A 20089-nucleotide genomic window follows, 5' to 3' on the forward strand; every position below is an offset into this window, starting at 1 on the left:
CATAAGGTATAACATACCAAAGATCTAAGTCTACATGGGACATAACGGCATGGAATCAGTTCAGCATTGTCCAAAAGAGGGCTGATTAATGTTTCATAGATTTCTGATGAGATTAAATAATATTACATTATCAACTTTACCAGCTTAAATGTTTATTTACACATATATACAAACAACAACAAGGTTACCAAAAACGAGCAGATAAGAAAAGGAGAAAAAAAAAACTGGCGACAGTCTAACCAAATTCAAGACAGTACTTCAATTATCCCTCCCCAGCACCACATTTCACGTTAGGAATTAAATTACACTTTGAAGGATAAAATTAGGCCATGCTTGAACAAGAGGACCATAACACAGATCAAATACGATACATTTTATCCACAGGCAGCAATGTTCATGGGAGAGCCATGCAGACAAAGCGCATGGAAACACTGTCCTCAGACGAGGTCAGAAACTGAGGGGAAACCCATGACCCTCATCTCCAGCCATTAGTCCACCGAGTATTTGACAATAGTCTGTTAATTAAAACAACCCACCTGTATAGACGGGTTGGCTCACAACGTCACGAAAGTGATCCAAGCGCATCGATGTGGCCCGGAATGCATGCGTTGTTATGATAGCTAGCAATAATAGTGAATTTCGTTTCGCATGGCCCGGTGCCCAAGGTGGGTAGGATAATTCACTTAAGACCTCCGTCTACCCGGGGCCATGCAAAATTAACTCGACCATTGACAAGAACCTGCCATGAGGGGAATGGAAGGTGGGTCGTTGCAGCTTGTATCTTCTTATTGATATCATATCTTGTTTAGAGGTGTTTTCGCTAGCTAGCTAACCAACAATGTATTTGAGAGACAGCAAGTACTCATTGTGCAAATGTATTTATGTTTTCAATAAACATTGAAAGTAAATATAGTTTACATGTTGTCAACAATCTAAGCCAGGGATGGCGAACTTTGGGGGTCACAATTCTGAACTCATGAGGTCTGGATCTGTGTACCTACATCCATACATCCAGACACACATTTTATTTTGTACCTTTATTTAACTAGGCAAGTCAGTTAAGAACAAATTCTTATTTTCAATGACGGCCTAGGAACAGTGGGTTAACAGGGGCAGTATGACAGATTTTTACCTTGATCTTGCAACCTTTTGGTTACTTGTCCAACCCTCTAACCACTAGGCTACCCTGCCACCCCAACATGCCTTAAGAGCCAGCCCTAACCTTTTGGGGGCCCTACCTTTTGCCCCCCTACCTTGCAAGCAAAACGTGACAGCGGAAGGAATAATATGCAGTTTTACAGCTAATTTCCTGATATTCTACAGATTCTACCTTAGGGAGTGAAATGTTTGCTGTTTTTAATTTGATATCTGAGTGAGTAACAAAATCAATGGGGCCCCCCTGGTCGATAATTAGACAACGTTTAAATAGCTGGCAAGACTAATTTACCAATCTAAAAAATGTTAGCTGACATGGTATAATTGAGTGACTGTCAGTGACTGACATAACATGAGAAAAACTGCTGATACACAACCAAATTTGCCCAACCCTTATCTAAGCCAACCCGGTCTGGGTTTTTTTCCCCCCATAGTTCGATTTTCGATTTTGTTGCTAAACAAAACCGCCCCTGGTCTCAGTTGACGCGGCAGGCGCGAATCATCAGCAGCTGCAGGAGGATGAAGAGCGGTGAGACAATGAGACCAAACCACAGATCGCGCGCCTGCTCCTGCTCTGCCAGCTTCTGGCACAGCAGCACCTCACACACCAGCTTGAGGCTGAGCACCGTCAGCACCCATAGCAACCTCAGCACTGCCAGCCTTTTCTCATTCTCCTGGTACAGCCGGATGGACACGATGGCTGTGAAGTAGGTGCTGAGGCCATCAGCGGCAAACAGAGGGATGAAGACCAGCCACCAGCTCATCCCTGGGTCAAAGAAGTCAGCCCGTAGCGCTACCAGCACGCTGAAAACCAGCAGAGCCCCCAGTTGGAGGAAGAGCTCAAAAGTGGCAAAGCCCAGCCATTGGACCAGCTCCCGCAGAGAGAACAGCATTGCCTTAAGGTGGAGGAAGTAGACAGGTGGACTGTTCAACCAGGGATGAGCTGGTCACTGGTTCGACTCAGGAGAGGTGATGTTCCAGACTCAGGGTGGTAAAGTGTGAAGGAAAGGAGACATGGACGTCTGGGCAGGAATCCACAGAAGGCAATAGAAGAGGAACTGCTGCACAGACGATAAAGTTCATCTACATCATTGAAGACAGTGGGGGGCAGAGAGGACGGAATACTGTGAGCCAGTGATGAGCTTCACATGTGGAGGATGTCTTCAAAGAATCAAGGTGTTCTGCCTTTATTTAGAAACAGAGATATTTTATTCAGAGCATGACAACAAAATGTAACTTCCATTTATTAAAATGGCCATACACTGAACATCAGTGACAATAACTGTTTACTTCAGTTCCCTTTTACCAAATTACATTGTAACAAGCTTGAAGTCGATTGAAACAAACGTATCAAAAGTTGCAAACATTGTAACAATCTCAATCTGTAAGGTTAGTCTAGACGAAACTGATGTGTCGTTCAGAAATACAATGGTTCGAGAGTAGTGATGATAGTTGAAATCGCAAACGAATAACATCTGTCTAGTAGTTAACCGATCAAATGCTGTATTGTCAGATTATTCAGATAGTTAGCTAACGTTAGCTGAGCTACAGTCAGACAGTGCTAGCACAATGAGCTAGCTCGCTATCTACAGAATCTCGTAGCGAAGCCCTTCTTCATCTCATACTAGCTAGCTACAATCACCACATACAGCTATTTCTCCTTCTTTGCATGTGTGAACTGATGGGGGTTATTGTATGACATTACAAGGTTTTAACAACAGTTTGTGGTTTTACCTTAATTCATTGAGTTCCGATTTTTTCGTAATATTTTCCTTCCTTCACTGAGATAGTGTACAATCGCGAGAATTTGTACGTTCACGGAATTTACGGTGGCCGGTTAGTGCGTGAGACTAGTGCAAGCGAAAGCCAATGAGCAAGGACGTACTGTACAAGGTAAGAACACGAACATTAACCTTGTTGTATGTTAGTTTATGCTGCTAAATTACGTTTTGGATGTTGCAAGGTGAACAAGTTATACATCTGCAGAATATGAGCAGGAGGAGTTGCAAGTGTGCTTGCTATAGCCGTTTGGTGTATGGAGCACATGATTCTTTATCGAATAAATTGAAGTTAGCTTTCTGTCATTTTTGTTTTAAACCTATTGTTTAATAACATATTTAGCTTAAGCATTACTAATAGTGGGTGTTGTGTGTCATAAAGCACAATATTGTAAACTTGCTTTCTAAATCAGTCATTTAACTATCGTTGTATTTTTAGTTTATCAAACGCGCTTTTTTTCGTCAGGTATCGCTTTAAACGTTACTCGTTTCCAGCTGTGAACTTTTGATGTCAGGTGTCAAAGCATGCATTTTGCTTCTCTGGTCCGCGTGCTTATGGATAGTTCCTAAGACAATCTCCACCCATTTGATTCGAATATAATTACCTGGTTATTTGAATAAAATCAGCCATTTTAATATAGATGTAGACCCTTTCATGTTAATAAATCTTTAAATTATATAATTAAACGGATCTGGGATGTGCTTTCGTAAATGTGAACAATTACTCTTGCTCACGTTGTGTGAAAACCACTGCTGTCACTCAGGGTCATCCAATTGTTTCGTTTAAGTCGGGTTTCACGCGTGCCTGGTCAGTTAATGTGGGTGAATGTGTAAACCATTCTCTCATTCCAATGCCTCTCAGAAATGTGGGCGTGAATATAAGTTCCATTGTCAAACACCTCTCTCTTCCTCTCTCTCAGGGCAAAGATGCAACCCGTCGAGTCTCTCCTCCACAGTGGCTATTTCCACCCAACACTCAGATACTGGCAGACCTGTGCCTCAGACTTGAGACCTGAGAACCTCATCTACCCCATCTTCATCACGTAATGTCTCTCCTCTACCACATAGACACTAGGATGTCTTGATGTTGTGATACAAATGTCAAAGTAAGGTAAACTGTACAGTACCAGTGAGAAGTTTGTACACACCAACTCATTCAAGGCTTGTTTCTTTATTTGTACAATGTTCCACATTGTAGAATAATAGTGAAGACATAAAACTATGAAATAACACGTATGTTTGAAAAAGTTTTTAAAAATGAGCATATGTGGGAACTCCTTCAAGACTGCTGGAAAAGCATTCCTCTTGAAGCTGGTTGAGAGAATGCCAAGAGTGTGCAAAGCTGTCATCAAGGCAAAGGATGGCTACTTTGAAGAATCTCAAATATAAAATATATTTTGATTTGTTTAACTCTGTTTTTTTTTTTGGTTACTATATGATTCCATATGTGTTATTTCATCGTTTTGATGTCTTCACTATTATTCTACAATGTAGAAAATAGTCAAATTACTGAAAAACCCTTGAATGAGGTGTGTCTAAACTTTTGACTGGTACTGTATATATTTGGGTGGCTATGTGTTTTTGTGACATGGCAGCTTTCTGGTTCTTTTCTCCAACAGTGACAGCCCTGATGCTGTGGAGCCCATCGCTAGTCTACCTGGCCAGGCCAGGTAATGACACCAGATTACCTGTTCATTTGGTTTATAATCTCATCTATGATAATTGCTCATCTATGCTGGGTACAGTAGTTGAATACCCCCAATGTGCTATTAATGTATCATGTATTGTAATCATATTTTAAAACATATGACTTTGAAACAAAAATACTTTCAATTAGAATTATCATGGCTATCTGATTGAGTGAGAATGAGCGGGGGATGGGACCATTGAGAGCAAGGCTGTGACCTCCAGATAAATACTGTGAGGCAGGGTGGATCCAGAGCCAACAACTGGGCCAAGATAAGAAGAGAATCCATTAGCTTTTTGTCCCTCACAACCCTCTCTTATCATGCACCATTCGGTTACAATAAAGTAGGCTGTAAACCAATACTGAGCCCTAAACCTTGGTACTATTATGTGTCAGAGTTGAAAATACTGTGTCTATAGTTCAAATCAAATCCCAGTTTATTTGTCACGTGCCCCGAATACAACAGACCTTACAGTGAAATGCTTACTTACAGGCTCTAACCAATAGTCCAAAAAGGGTATTAGGTGAACAATAGGTAAGTAAAGAAATAAAAAGACAGTGAAAAATAACAGAAGCAAGACTTTATACAGTAGCGAAGCTATAAAAGTAGCAAGGCTACATACAGACACCGGTTAGTCAGGCTGATTGAGGTAGTATGTACATGAGATATGGTTAAAGTGACTATGCGTATATGATGATGGGTGGTGGGACATAATGCAGACAGCCCGGTTAGCCAATGTGCGGGAGCACTGGTTGGTCGGCCCAATTTGAGTTAGTATGTACATGAATGTATAGTTAAAGTGACAATGCATATATGATAAACAGAGAGTAGCAGCAGCGTAAAAGAGGGGTTGGGGGGGCACACAATGCAAATAGTCCGGGTAGCCATTTGATTACCTGTTCAGGAGTCTTATGGCTTGGGGGTAAAAACTGTTGAGAAGCCTATTTGTCATAGACTTGGCACTCCGATAGTTATCTGACTTCGGCAGTTATCTAACTTACTAAGACTGATTTGGTTTGTTGCCCAAGGCAAACATGATTTTAGGCCATTGGAGATCAAATACATCACAATGCATTGCTAATGAAGTGTCACTATGTAATTGCTTGCCTCAAAGTTGTATTGAAATAGCACTTTGTTGTTTGTCCATTCCCTGTGTCTCCCTCAATCTATTTTTTTCTCTTCTCAGATATGGAGTGAATAAACTGGAGGGCATGCTACGCCCCCTTGTGGAAAAGGGCTTGAAGTGTGTGCTGATTTTCGGAGTGCCTGCAAAAATAGCTAAGGTACCAGTAAACTATACTGTATCAAAAATATAAACGCAACATGTAAAGTGTTGGTCCCATGTTCCATGAGCTGAAATAAAAGATCCCTGAAATTTTCCATACAGACAAAAAACATATTTCTCTCCAATTTTGTGCAGTTATTTGTTTACGTCCCTGTTAGTGAGCATTTCTCATTTGCTGAGATAGTCAATCCACCTCACAGGTGCTGTAATATCAAGAAGCTGTTTAAACAGCATGATCATTATATAGGTGCACCTTGTGCTGGGGACAATAAAAGGCCACTCTAAAATGTGCAGTTTTGTCACACAACACAATGACACAGATGTCTCAAGTTTTGAGGAAGCATGCAATTGTCATGCCGACTGCAGGAACGTCCACCAGAGCTGTTACCAGAGAATTTAATATTAATGTCTCTACCATAAGCCGCCTCCAACGTCATTGGAGAGAATTTGGGAGTACTTCCAACCAGCCTCACAACCGCAGACCATGTGTAACCACACCAGCCCAGGACCTCCACATCCGGCTTTTTCACCTGTGGTATCGTCTGAGACCAGCAACCCGGACAGCTGATGAAACTGAGGAGTATTTGTCTGTAATAATAATTTTGTGGGGGAAAACTCATTCTGATTGGCTGGGTCTGGCTCCCCATTGGGTGAGCCTGGTTTCCAAGTGGGTGGGCCTATGTCCTCCCAAGCCAACTCATGGCTGCACCCCTGCCCAGTCATGTGAAATCCATAGATTAGGGCCTAATGAATTTATTTAAATTGACTGATTTCCTTTATATGATCTGTAACTCAGTAAAATTGTTGCATGTTGCATTTATATTTTTGTTTAGAGTGTGTATATATAGGTATTTCTATGAACTAGGGTACCAGTGAGGATTTCCTACACTGGACAACTTGTTACAGCTGTTGATAAGTCATTGATAATAATCAGCATTTTTTCCCCCCCATGTCATTACATTAAGATATGGGGGGATTGTGGCTATCTATATTGAATACGATTCACAAGTTGATTTAAAACCTATGCTTAACCTTTTATCATGGTTGGTGTTTTGACGGATTTGTCTAAAATCGTGTGACATAAAACAACTTTTCTTTCCTTGCATTTATGGCAGTGTAAATTTTTGTTATATAATATTATGCATTAATCAGTTAAATTAGACATTGAACTTGAACCCTTTAAGAATCCTGGATCTAATTGTTGGACAGTTTTTTGTAACTCAGAAATGCAGTGTAACTACGTAACATTTAGTTTCTCCTTATGTTACGGGGTGAAAATCAAATAAATGATGTACGCGATTGCAAAATCGAATGCTTCTAACCAAAAGGGTCACCTTACGTTGATACTTAAAACCTAAGTCAATACTGCCATTAAATTAGTTCTTCAATAATTATGCATAATACTTGATGGAGGCGCATTTGTGTCCATTTGATGTTACACCAGTGTAATTTTCACATGTCATCTGATCCAGGAAGGAATTGTCAGAATGACAGTCAAGTGATGAACAGCTGTTGTGATAGTGCATGCGATGCAACAACAGCCCAAGAGCTGGAAAAAAGGTGTACACAAGGAATGTCCTGAATATTTTGGTGTCTCATTCCTTACATTGGTGAAGACAGTTGTGCCTGGATCTAATATCTCTAGCGAATTGATATTGATCATCTGTTGTTGTCTGCTTGATTGACAGCAGGGTCTCATTAGATTTAACAGAGAAGGCATTAAGATAATGAGTCTGTCTTTGTGCCACAGATTGGACAGAGTTAACTGTGCACAATTGTGTAGGATATTCTGGATATAATGACAAGCCTAGTGGAATTATTCACAATATGATCAGGTAATGAAATAACATGACAAATACATTTTGTTTTCCATGTTACACCTGCAAAAAAATAATGTGTTGGGAGGGGGGGGGGGGTTCTATATTAAGCCCTACATGTACAATTTATATAAATTATACAATTGTATAACTGAGGTCCTTAAAAATTACAATGAAGTGCTTGAAAAAAGTCCCTGAAAGTCCTTGAATTTTGCTTGCCAATGTCTTTATGAACCCTGCTTAGAGTATGTATAGTTCTAGGCCTACAGTCGTGGCCAAAAGTTTTGAGAATGACACAAATATACATTTTCACAAAGTCTGCTGCCTCAGTTTGTAGGATGGCAATTTGCATATACTCCAGAATGTTATGAAGAGTGATCAGATTAATTGCAATTAATTGCAAAGTCCCTCTTTGCCATGCAAATGAACCGAATCCCCCAAAAACATTTCCACTGCATTTCAGTCCAGCCACAAAAGGACCAGCTGACAACATGTCAGTGATTCTCTCGTTAACACAGGTGTGAGTGTTGACGAGGACAAGGCTGGAGATCACTCTGTCATGCTGATTGGGTTTGAATAACAGACTGGAAGCTTCAAAAGGAGGGTGGTGCTTGGAATCATTGTTCTTCCTCTGTCAGCCATGGTTACCTGCAAGGAAGAATGTGCCGTCATCATTGCTTTGCACAAAAAGGGCTTCACAGGAAAGGATATTGCTGCCAGTAAGATTGCACCGAAATCAACCATTTATCGGATCATCAAGAACTTCAAGGAGAGCGGTTCAATTGTTGTGAAGAGTGCTTCAGGGCGCCCAAGAAAGTCCAGCAAGCGTCAGGACCATCTCCTAAAGTTGATTCAGCTGCGGGATCGGGGCACCACCAGTACAGAGCTTGCTCAGGAATGGCAGCAGGCAGGTGTGAGTGCATCTGCACGCACAGTGAGGCGAAGACTTTTGTAGGATGGCCTGGTGTCAAGAAGGGCAGCAAAGAAGCCACTTCTCTCCAGGAAAAACATCAGGGACAGACTGATATTCTGCAAAAGGTACAGGGATTGGACTGCTGAGGACTGGGGTAAAGTCATTTTCTCTGATGAATCCCCTTTCCGATTGTTTGGGGCATCCGGAAAAAAGCTTGTCCGGAGAAGACAAGGTGAGCGCTACCATCAGTCCTGTGTCATGCCAACAGTAAAGCATCCTGAAACCATTCATGTGAGGGGTTGCTTCTCAGCCAAGGGAATGGGCTCACTCACAATTTTCCTAAGAACACAGCCATGAATAAAGAATGATACCAACACATCCTCCGATAGGAACTTCTCCCAACCATCCAGGAACAGTTTGGTGACGAACAATGGCTTTTCCAGCATGATGGAGCACCTTGCCATAAGGCAAAAGTGATAAGTGGCTCGGGGAACAAAACATCAATATTTTAGGTCCATGGCCAGGAAACTCCCCAGACCTTAATCCCATTGAGAATTTGTGGTCAATCCTCAAGAGGCGGGTGGACAAACAAACAACCCACAAATTCTGACAAACACCAAGCATTGATTATGCAAGAATAGGCTGCCATCAGTCAGGATGTGGCCCAGAAGTTAATTGACAGCATGCCAGGGCGGATTGCAGAGGTCTTGAAAAAGAAGGGTCAACACTGCAAATATTGACTCTTTGCATCAACTTCATGTAATTGTCAATAAAAGCCTTTGACACTTATGGAATGCTTGTAATTATACTTCAGTGTTCCATAGTAACATCTGACAAAAATATTTAAAGACACTGAAGCAGCAAACTTTGTGGAAATTAATATTTGTGTCATTCTCAAAACTTTTGGCCACGACTGTATGTTGTTGTTGTATAGGTGGAGTTATGGGCCAATATGCATACATTCATTTTTATTCCTCTAAGTACACATGTGGTACTGCATGAAAATCATTTCTGTTTGTTTTAAAACATTTTGTAGTGTTGATCCCAATATCACACATTGGCCCTAATTATTTATAGAAAGACCGATACAGATGTAGGATCTTAATTTGATCACTTTTGTTGAGAATTTTAAAAACTATTCTTACGTTAGTAATTTCCACTTTAACATTTCAGACTTGATTTGACCTAATGTAAAATGTATCAACCCCTACAATAAATGTCAATGAATTATAATCCACAGAATAATTCACATTTCCTGTTGCTGCAGGATTATTAACCTGCTGTAGCAAACTGTCTCAATTTAAGATCCTATATCTGTATGCACTTGGTATGTATTTAAAAGGCTGACGCCAGATTTCTTGCACACCTTGTCATCCTCTCAGGATGAGAGAGGTTCGGGTGCAGACACAGACAATACTCCGGCTGTGTTGGCTGTGAAGAAGATAAAGTCTCTTTTCCCTGACCTGCTGATGGCCTGTGACGTCTGCCTCTGTCCCTACACCTCACATGGACACTGTGGTCAGTCACTCTCAATCACATTCCATTTGTCTAAAACTAATGCAAATATAATTTATTTTGATTGACAGTACATTGTTATAAGACTGCCCTCTGATTCTCCTTCAGGAATCTTGCGGGAGGATGGCACTCTGGACAATGGTGCCAGTTGCCAACGTTTGGCAGAAGTGGCATTGGCCTATGCCCGCGCTGGTGAGTTTGTTCACTCCTCACCCCTCTGTTTTCTACTCACTTCTAAAAATAGTGTTTATCAATACCAATGTTGATATTGTTTATGAGGCCTTATACCCATGTCAATAGTTTAAGATCTCTTGTTTGTCTCGTACAGGCTGTCACATCATTGCACCCTCTGATATGATGGATGGGCGAGTGGGAGCTATCAAACATTCACTGATGTCTAATGACATGGGCAACAAGGTAACGGATGGGAGCACTAGTTTGTACATAAAAATAGAACGCATATTCTAATGGACTCAATAAGGAAAGGGAAACTTGCCTTAAGGAAATCCTCAGGAAGGAACCCATTTGCTAAACGGCAGAATTTCCTGAATGAAAATGTCCAAGAAAATACATGTATTTCCTCCTCCTCATCAGGTGTCAGTGCTGAGTTACAGTGCCAAGTTTGCTTCCTGTTACTATGGTCCCTTCAGGTAACAATTGATTGTAAAACTTAAGATGGGCAGAAAAGGCATTACTTACACGTTACCATTTGACAAGATGTTCTAAGATCTATTATTATGTGTGTGTAGAGATGCAGCACAGTCCAAGCCAGCATTTGGAGATAGGCGCTGTTATCAGCTGCCCTCCGGTGCAAGGGGCCTGGCACTACGAGCTGTGGTAAGAAAGTGTCTGAAGTCCGTCCATGTGTATTAGGGGGAGATCGTGTTTGTGTCAGAGATCTTCTGTTTACCCAGCTGGTTGAGGTTTTGTTTATGGTTTTATCTCAGGACAGAGATGTCAAGGAGGGAGCAGATATGCTGATGGTGAAGCCAGGACTGCCCTATCTGGACATAGTGAGGGAGGTCAAAGACAAGGTCAGTATGTTCTCGCTCATTAACCCCTTTCTGTCTGGTAACAGTGTTTCAGGCTCTGGGAGTGGTGTTGATAGTTTGAGCTAAATAACCACACCACACTAAATACACATCCAAGCTTTTCATCAGTTATCTATAAAGACTACAAAACTTGCAAAAAAAGAAACAGCCCTTTTTCAGGACCCTGTCTTTCAAAGATAATTCGTAAAAATCCAAATAACTTCACAGATCTCCATTGTAAAGGGTTTAAACACTGTTTCCCATGCTTGTTCAATGAACCATAAATAATTAATGAACATGCACCTGTGGAACGGTCGTTAAGACACTAACAGCTTACAGACGGTAGGCAATTAAGGTCACAGTTATGAAAACTTAGGACACTAAAGAGGCCTTTCTACTGACTCTGGAAAAACACCAAAAGAAAGATGCTCAGGGTCCCTGCTCATCTGCGTGAACTTCCCTTAGGCATGCTGCAAGGAGATATGAGGACTGCAGATGTGGCCAGGGCAATAAATTGCGATGTCTGTACTGTGAGATGCCTAAGACAGCGCTACAGGGAGACAGGACGGACATCGTCCTCGCAGTGGCAGACCACAACACCTGCACATGATTGGTACAACCGAACATCACACCTGCGGGACAGGTACAGGATGGCAACAACAACTGCCTGAGTTACACCAGGAACGCACAATCTCTCCATCAGTGCTCAGACTGTCCGCAATAGGCTGAGAGAGGCTAAACTGAGGGCTTGTAGGCCTGTTGTAACTGTCAAAAACGTCACCAATGGGCACAAACCCACTGTCGTTGGACCAGACAGGACTGGCAAAAAATGCTCTTCACTGACAAGTCGCGGTTTTGGCTCACCAGGGGTGATGGTCGGATTCGCATTTATCGTCAAAGGAATGAGTGTTACATTTAGGCCTGTACTTTGGAGCGGGGTCAATTTGGAGATGGAGGGTCCGTCATGGTCTGGGACGGTGTGTCACAGCATCATTGGAATGAGCTTGTTGTCATTGCAGGCAATCTCAACGCTGTGCGTTACAGGGAAGACTTCCTCCTCCCTCATGTGGTACCCTTCCTGCAGGCTCATCCTGACATGACCCTCCAGCATGACCATGCCACCAGCCCTACTGCTTGTTCTGTGTGTGATTTCCTGCAAGACAGGAATGTCAGTGTTCTGCCATGGCCAGTGAAGAGCCAGTGATGGCCATCTCAATCCCATTGAGTACGTCTGGGACCTGTTGGATCGGAGAGTGAGGGCTAGGGCCATTCCCCCCAGAAATGCCTGGGAAGTTGCAGGTGCCTTGGTGGAAGAGTGGGGTAACATCTAACAGCAAGAACTGGCAAATCTGGTGCAATCCATGAGGGGGAGATGCACTGCAGTACTTAATTCAGCTGGTGGCCACGCCAGATACAGACTGTTACTTTGATTTGTCAAAACCCCCCCCTCCCTTTTGTGCAGGGACACATTATTCCATTTCTGTTAGTCACATGTCTGTGGGACTTGTTCAGTTTATGTCTCAGTTGTTGAATCTTGTTATGTTCATACAAATATGTACACATGTTAAGTTTGCTGAAAATAAACACAGTTGACAGTGAGAAGATGTTTCTTTTTTTGCTGAGCTTACATGTTTTCACTATCTTTCACAATAGTTTCATCTGCTCCATCGCTTTCTTACCATCCTTCTCTGGTCTCTTCCAGCACCCCACTCACCCACTGGCAGTGTATAATGTGTCAGGGGAATTTGCCATGCTGTGGCATGGGGCCCAGGCTGGAGCTTTTGACCTGCGCACCGCTGTACTGGAGTCTATGACTGCCTTCCGCAGGGCAGGTGAGAGGGGATGGGAGACTTTGGGTCTGGAGGAACAGTGCTCTGTTCTCTATAGAGAGAGTGAGTTCTACTGCTCTAGTTGTATATTCTTCCCTCTGCTCTAGGTGCTGACATCATCATCACCTACTATACACCTCAACTGCTCACCTGGCTGAAAGAGTAACAGACAGAAGGATGGACATAAAGATGGATCATGTGACAAACTCCTTTTTACCTAGCTGTGCAAGGCTGACCTACACTGACAAATGGTGTCTATTCAAACCAAACTGACATGTGAGAACAGGCAATCTATCTTCATACATTAATTTACAGTTTATTTTTCTATATAACATTGTTACGTCATATTGTTTTTTTTCTTTGTGTGCAGCAACCACTAATTCTCACCAAAGGTGGGAGTCTTGGCGCTAGTAGACACATATGTAAAGCGTATCAAATTCGCTTTGAAGGGTTTGTCTGTTAGATGAAAGAATGGTAATATAAAATATGTTGATTTTGTTTTATGGGCATTATTTACTATTCTATAGTTTTCTAAATAGAGTATCAAGAATATAGGCCTTGACTTGTTATAGCTCTGTGACGTCTGTAATAGCTCTGGCTTTAGCGCTGACATTTAGCAGTGGTTGTAAGGTTGGGTCAAGAAACCTGTAAAGATCTTTTTTTACCAGGGTAAATGGTCCTGACCCAGAAAATAGAGATTTGTTAGATAACAGCAATAAAGCTACAATCAAGTCTGAAATGTGCTCCATCAAGTAACATTTTCTTAATTACATATAACTTTGTTCAATACGTTTGTCATAGATTTGACTAAATATAATGAAAGCAAAATAGGTTGCAGTTCAGATACACTCAACTCTGCTGGTTACCTTCTGTACTTGGGTGTTGTCAGATATATCCACCTCCCAAACAAGGAGTTTACAGACAAGTCGTCATTATCACAAGCACAGAGGAAAAGTACCGCCTAGACATATGCAGAACTATCTAATTCTGTACTAATCAGTGAAATCTTAAAGGAAGGATGCATTTTCAAAGTACAAAAACTCTACCCCTAGTCCCTCTCTAAAATAGCCATCTAAGAGAGAATCTTATTGGCTTGAGGGTTTTCACTGGATGGTGCCCCTTTGAAGACTGTCCACACATCCTCCCCTGCAAAATAGAAAAACAGGTAGAAGTTTAACATGCTTTACTCAGCTACTATACCTACACACACCCATAGATTTGACAGGACACATGAAACTTAATGTAAACTAGACATACACATTTTGGCAGGTCAAAACACTTACCCCTGAGCTGGTATTGTCAACCTGTAGCTGATTTGATCTTTCCTGAGGGGCAGCAGCAGGAAACTATGCTGTCAGCCACATAGGACAGCACTGAGAAGGGACACAATTTCTTAATGTGCAATATTACAGTATGTGTCTGTTTCAGTGCTTGTATTTTCCTCATCCTATGTTCATTACATTGTTATTACTTATATACTAGGGCTCTTCGTTAGGAGAACAGATATTTTTTAACTCCAGTGAATTTCAAAGCTTTCTATTTTGTCTGCCAATCTTTTGTCATCTGTAAATTATGCACAATCGGGAGCATCCTGTCATCACCACCATGTACGGCAACTGCACCGCCCTCAACTGCAAGGCTCTCCAGAGGGTAGTGCGGTCTGTACAACGCATCACAGGGGGCAAACTAGCTGCTCTCTGTGACACCTGCAGCACCCGATGTCACAGAAAGGCCAAAAGATCATCAAGGACAACAATGACCCGAGCCACTGCCTGTTCACCCCGCTATCATCCAGAAGGCGAGGTCAGTACAGGTGCATCAAAGCTGGGACCGAGAGACTGAAAAACAGCTTCTATCTTAAGGCCATCATTCTGTTAAACAGCCATCACTAACATAGAGAGGCTGCTGTCAACATACAGACTCAAATCTCTGGCCACTTTAATAAATTGACTTAATAAAGGTATCACTAGTCACCTTAAGTTGGGGCGGCAGGGTAGCCTAGTGGTTAGAGCAGCCTAGTGGTTAGAGCATTGGACAAGTAACCGGAAGGTTGCAAGTTCAAACCCCCGAGCTGTCGTTCTGCCCCTGAACAGGCAGTTAACCCACTGTTCCTAGGCCGTCATTGAAAATAAGAATTTGTTCTTGCCTAGTTAAGTAAAGATAAAATAAAAAAATAATGCCACTTTAATAATGTTGCCTATGCCGCACTGCCATCACTCATCCATATATTTATATGTACATATTCTTATTCATCCCTTATATTTGTAGGTAGTTGTGAATTTGTTAGATTAGTAGAACTTTAGATTCCGATTATTCACAATACAATCCTGCACTTTAGTCTACCTACAAGGGCAACCAGCAAAGCTATGCGACAGGCTGGTAAAATGATACCACCCCTGTCAGGTTTCAAGTTGTAACTCCTTGGCCAATTGAGAAAAATCCTAACCATTCTCTTATAGGTGTCTTATTTTGATGAGCATGAAAAGGAATTACTCTAGAAAATGGTAAATTATTGCATTCATTGAATGTGTACAATTTTGATTTTAGTTAAAGATTGAGTAAATGATGGTATATTAGACTTGTAATTATTTGTTATATAATGTTGTAATTTTCTTACCGCTGAAGATGAGTCACATCATGGGTTGGCTTCAGAAGATGATCTTGGTCATAGACTATATGGGTTGTGGTAGGTAGCTTGTACAGTCACAGGAGCTGAAGAAAGGTGCTCAGTTCTATGCAAGCGCTCTAGCTGTTGGAGGTGTGTGCAGACTGCACAGACAAGCCAATGAGAGAACATTCATCATCACTGATGCCTGCATCAGCAATTATGTATGAATAATGCAGAGGAAACTCACTCTGCTAAACTGTCAAAAAATGTATTTGTCAAATATTTTCAACAAATACATGATTTTGCTCATTCTATTTTCCTCTACCCAAGAATACATTGAGTAGGCCCATCTTTTATACACACAATATATATTGTGTATTTGTTTACTATTGTTATTAGTTTTGTGTTTATAAACCTCTCTGATAGTGCACAATAATTCCCTAACGACCAATTGCTGCTATGTACTTGATTGGTTTACCCCTGGTTTTAATGTCTGGTTTACCATTCTGATGAGATGGCGAGTGTTCTGTTATCCATTTGTCGGGTCTATAACATGTGGGACAGGAGACTTCTCGCGTTTGTCACTAGTGACCACCAACCACCCGAATTTATGATTTCATGATTATTATTTTTTACAATCGAGTCTTACAGGTGCAGAACATTGTCATTTTTCCTGGTTCGCTAGCTACAGTAGCTACCTCTGGTTAGCCATTTGATTCGTCTCCATAAAGATTGTCCACGGGCAGGTGGTTCACGGTTTCATATTATACGAATTTATGTTGGGGGGGAAAGTAGTTATTGATATAGCTACATTAATGTTTAAGGACACACTTGCAAAGTGACATTTAGGAACGTATGACAGCTAACGTTAGCTTGTAGCTTATCTTGCTATCGCGTAACGTTAGCTAGGTAACGTTAACTTAGGTACTTTAGTTAGCGAGCTGAAAGGTTTTGCTTCCCTAAATGTGTAGCTTTCAATATATTAATCATACATTTCAAAACAAACCGTAACGAATATTGTCTGTTTTAATTTGACTGTTCTTTTTAGTTGGAGGTATGTAGAACATAGCTAATTGTTGATGCCGGTAATGTAACTAGCAGGCCTTTGATCAATACTAATTTATATTAACGTTACACATAAGAGTCATTGGACGACGCGAAAGCGTCTTCTATGGGGAGTTTAAGAGCCCCGATGCTCGGTCGGATATTATTAACATGCATCACATGCGGTACCGTTTTTGAAGCAGAAGGACCTTAACTTTAATATCAGCGATAAATCATTTTCAATAAACAACAGGTTAAATTGACACACATAGGTTTATGGTTCCCACACAGCCATATGTCCATGTTACAGCGCTTGTTTACGGGAGACAGAGTGGACTAACGTTACATGCATCTCCCAACACCTGTGTGAAACTGAAGAAGGATACCACAAACGGGTTGTCGTTGGAAAATACTGTCGGCTGCAACTGTGTTAAAATCGATTAAAACAGTGTACATTAAGTGTATATTTTTCGTTTGTACAATTATTTTGATGTGATATGAAAGTAGAGATATTAGAATCCGATTCACGTTTGAGAATCGAGAATCAATTGAGAATCGATTCACGTTTAGATGGCGTATTTAGCTGTTTTGGCTTCCAGAGCAATTCGCCTATAAACAGAACAAGTCCTTGGTTTAGCTAGCAATCTAATGTTTACAGAAAGGGGTTTGTTTGTTTGCGAATGCAAGATTAACGTTAGCTAGTAACTTCAGAAGATTCGCTAGCAAACGTTGTAGCTATATGTGGATATGTATAATTTATGGATATAGCAACCATTCCTTGTTGTGTCCATTATTCCATATGATCAAGACTGATGATTATACACATGACTGGTTAATTCCACTTCATTCTATCAACTCATGACTGGTTGCTGGACCTCAGTGGGCAAACCTTGCCATGTGGTGTGGGGTTCCAGTCAAACTGTTAGCTGTCATGCTTACTATAAAACGAGTTGGTAGGAAATAGGGTTATTTTCTGGGGCAGGGTCTTATATGTTTTGGGTGCTGCTGTCATGCATGTGTTACTGTATGGCTTCAAATAAAAAAAAATGTTATTAGTCACATGTACCAAATACAACAGAGACCTTAACAGTGAAATGCTTACTTACAAGCCCCTAACCAACAATGCAGTTTCAAAAAAGTAAGAATAAGAGATAAAAGTAACAAGAAATTAAAGAGCAGCGGTAAATGAACAATAGCGCAGGTTGAGAGCTTCAAGTTTCTTGGTGTCCACATCACCAACAAACTAACATGGTCCAAGCACACCAAGGCAGTTGTGAAGAGTGCACGACAAAACCTATTCCCACTCAGGAGATTGAAAAGATTTGGCATGGGTCCTCAGATCCTCAAAAGGTTATACAGCTGCACCATCAAGAGCATCCTGACTGGTTGCATCACTGCCTGGTATGGCAACAGCTCGGCCCAGACCACAAGGCACTACAGAGAGTAGTGCGAACGGCCCTGTACTTCACTGGGGCCAAGCTTCCTGCCATCCAGGAGGTCTATACCAGGCGGTGTCAGAGGGAGGCTCTAAAAATTGTCAAAGACTCCAGCCACCCTAGTTAAGCCATAAGACTCCTGAACATCTAGTCAAATGGTTACACAGACTATTTGCTGTGCTGCCCCCAACCCCCTCTTTACACCACTGCTACTCTCTGTTGTCATCTATGCATAGTCACTTTAATAACTCTAACTAAATGTACATACTACCTCAACTAACCGGTGCCCCCGCACATTGTATTGGTACCCCCCTGTATATAGTCTCTCCACTGCAGCTCCGTCGATGAGAATGGGGGCATGCTCAGTCCTCTTTGTCATGTAATCCACAGTCATCTCCTCTGTCTTGATCACATTGAGAGAGGTTGGTGTCCTGGCACCACACGGCCAGGTCTCTGACTTCCCTATAGGCTGTCTCGTCGTTGTCGGTGATCAGGCCTACCACTTTTAACAATTTTTTTTTTTATTTCACCCTGTTTTCTCCCCAATTTCGTGGTATCCAATTGTTTTTAGTAGCTACTATCTTGTCTCATCGCTACAACTCCCGTACGGGCTCAGGAGAGACGAAGGTTGAAAGTCATGCGTCCGTCAAGGTCTGCACCGTCAAGGTCTGTCACATCATATGACCTGAGAAGATGGTAGCTTTAGCCTAGGGCTAGGGATAAGCCAAATAAAGATGGCCATTGTGCACCAATATTTGTTTTGTTGGTTTCCACAACAACAGTCACAAAGATACATTTCGGCCTCAAGGCCTATGTTTGCATAACTGCTGTTATGCAAAAAACAAAATATAAATATTTGTCAATAATATTATGGCACAGGAACCATCACGGACCTGAGTTTCAAGCTTGTAGTGCCCAAAAATGTGATGTAAGGGGAAAGAAATGTAATTGTTGAGATTTGCACTTCGTAGCTGTAGAGTTGACATCTACTCTCACATTTTTCTGTTCTCATCTTTAAACCACTCGTCTCTCTCACCCAACATCCTCCTCTCTACTGTGCTGGCCAGCTTTGGGACACAGAGCGGCCCGATGGCACCATTACCATGGTGCACAGCTCCAGCATGCTCCAATTCAACTGGGGCTACACCCAGTTCTCCCAGTTCAACACTGACGACACCCTGCTATTGGTGTCTGGAGTCTACCTGGGCTCTAATCAAATCAAATGTTATTTGTCACATACACATGGTTAGCAGATGTTAATGTGAGTGTAGCGAAATGCTTGTGCTTCTAGTTCCGACAATGCAGTAATAACCAACGAGTAATCTAACCTAACAATTTCTAACACGTAAAAAACCCAAATACTGCATAGTTTCCTAGGAACGCGAAGCGACCATCTCTGTCGGCGCCGGAAGTCACTCTTCCTCTGGGGAGATTGCTGTCATCTGTCTTGGTAGGACACACACACCTGCTATTTCTCACTCACTTTTTGTCTCCTTCCTTGACTCTCCTCTATCTCTTTCTCATAATGTGCTTTCATTGGTAATTGTTCTGGAATGTGCATCACAAGGCATTTAACAAATGAAATTAGGCTACTTAATTCAAAACGCAAGTTATCCTTATTAGAAATGTTTTGGTACGCAATGACATTACTTACGACACAGACATTGTGACTCATGTGTGGCACATAGATGGAGCTCAGTAGGAGGACATGTGGAGGAAAACTAAATGACATACACAGCACACCTCTTAATTATAACCCTAACAGTAAGGCAACAAACATTTCCTCAGTGTTTGTTTGCATGCAAAACAGGTCTTAAAAGTAGCATATTTGCTCTGAAACACCCAAGCCAGATTATAACCATTTTTTTATAACCCATTTCAGTTCTGCAAGTGCATCCGTGAAAACAAAGAATCTCACCACACCTGAGACACGTTTTTGCAACATCGTATGAAATAGGCCTACCTGTATTCATGAAGATTGATCTGACCT

The 20089-nt window shown here is 41.6% G+C and overlaps 2 protein-coding genes and 1 long non-coding RNA gene across 4 annotated transcripts; 1 reads left to right on the forward strand and 2 right to left on the reverse strand.

Moving 5' to 3' along the window:
* Positions 1–135: 135 nt before the first annotated feature.
* On the reverse strand, positions 136–3004 carry tmem203 (transmembrane protein 203). Its single transcript, XM_021602369.3, has 2 exons — positions 2890–3004; positions 136–2340 (listed from the first exon to the last, which is right to left on the reverse strand). The coding sequence occupies exon 2, from the start codon at positions 2046–2048 to the stop codon at positions 1632–1634; it is 417 nt and encodes a 138-aa protein (XP_021458044.1). The 5' UTR covers positions 2049–2340; positions 2890–3004; the 3' UTR covers positions 136–1631.
* On the forward strand, positions 2935–13750 carry alad (aminolevulinate dehydratase). 2 transcript variants are annotated; one of them, XM_021602368.3, is made up of 12 exons: positions 2935–3048; positions 3854–3976; positions 4553–4603; positions 5808–5904; positions 10019–10154; positions 10260–10343; positions 10480–10568; positions 10746–10801; positions 10901–10988; positions 11099–11185; positions 12885–13014; positions 13119–13750. In XM_021602368.3, the coding sequence occupies exons 2-12, from the start codon at positions 3861–3863 to the stop codon at positions 13175–13177; spliced, it is 993 nt and encodes a 330-aa protein (XP_021458043.1). In that variant the 5' UTR covers positions 2935–3048; positions 3854–3860; the 3' UTR covers positions 13178–13750. The 2 variants fall into 2 exon arrangements, with proteins under 2 accessions (XP_021458043.1, XP_021458042.2); XM_021602367.3 differs by having other exon boundaries at positions 3042–3118.
* On the reverse strand, positions 12772–17584 carry LOC110523568 (uncharacterized). Its single transcript, XR_002473465.3, has 4 exons — positions 17436–17584; positions 15629–15780; positions 14295–14384; positions 12772–14157 (listed from the first exon to the last, which is right to left on the reverse strand). It is a non-coding gene; the product is annotated as an uncharacterized LOC110523568 (long non-coding RNA).
* Positions 17585–20089: the final 2505 nt, after the last annotated feature.

The sequence above is a fragment of the Oncorhynchus mykiss genome, chromosome 5 (genome assembly GCF_057628025.1).
Source record: "Oncorhynchus mykiss isolate SJ-2025 chromosome 5, ASM5762802v1, whole genome shotgun sequence".
Classification (NCBI taxonomy): domain Eukaryota; kingdom Metazoa; phylum Chordata; class Actinopteri; order Salmoniformes; family Salmonidae; genus Oncorhynchus; species Oncorhynchus mykiss.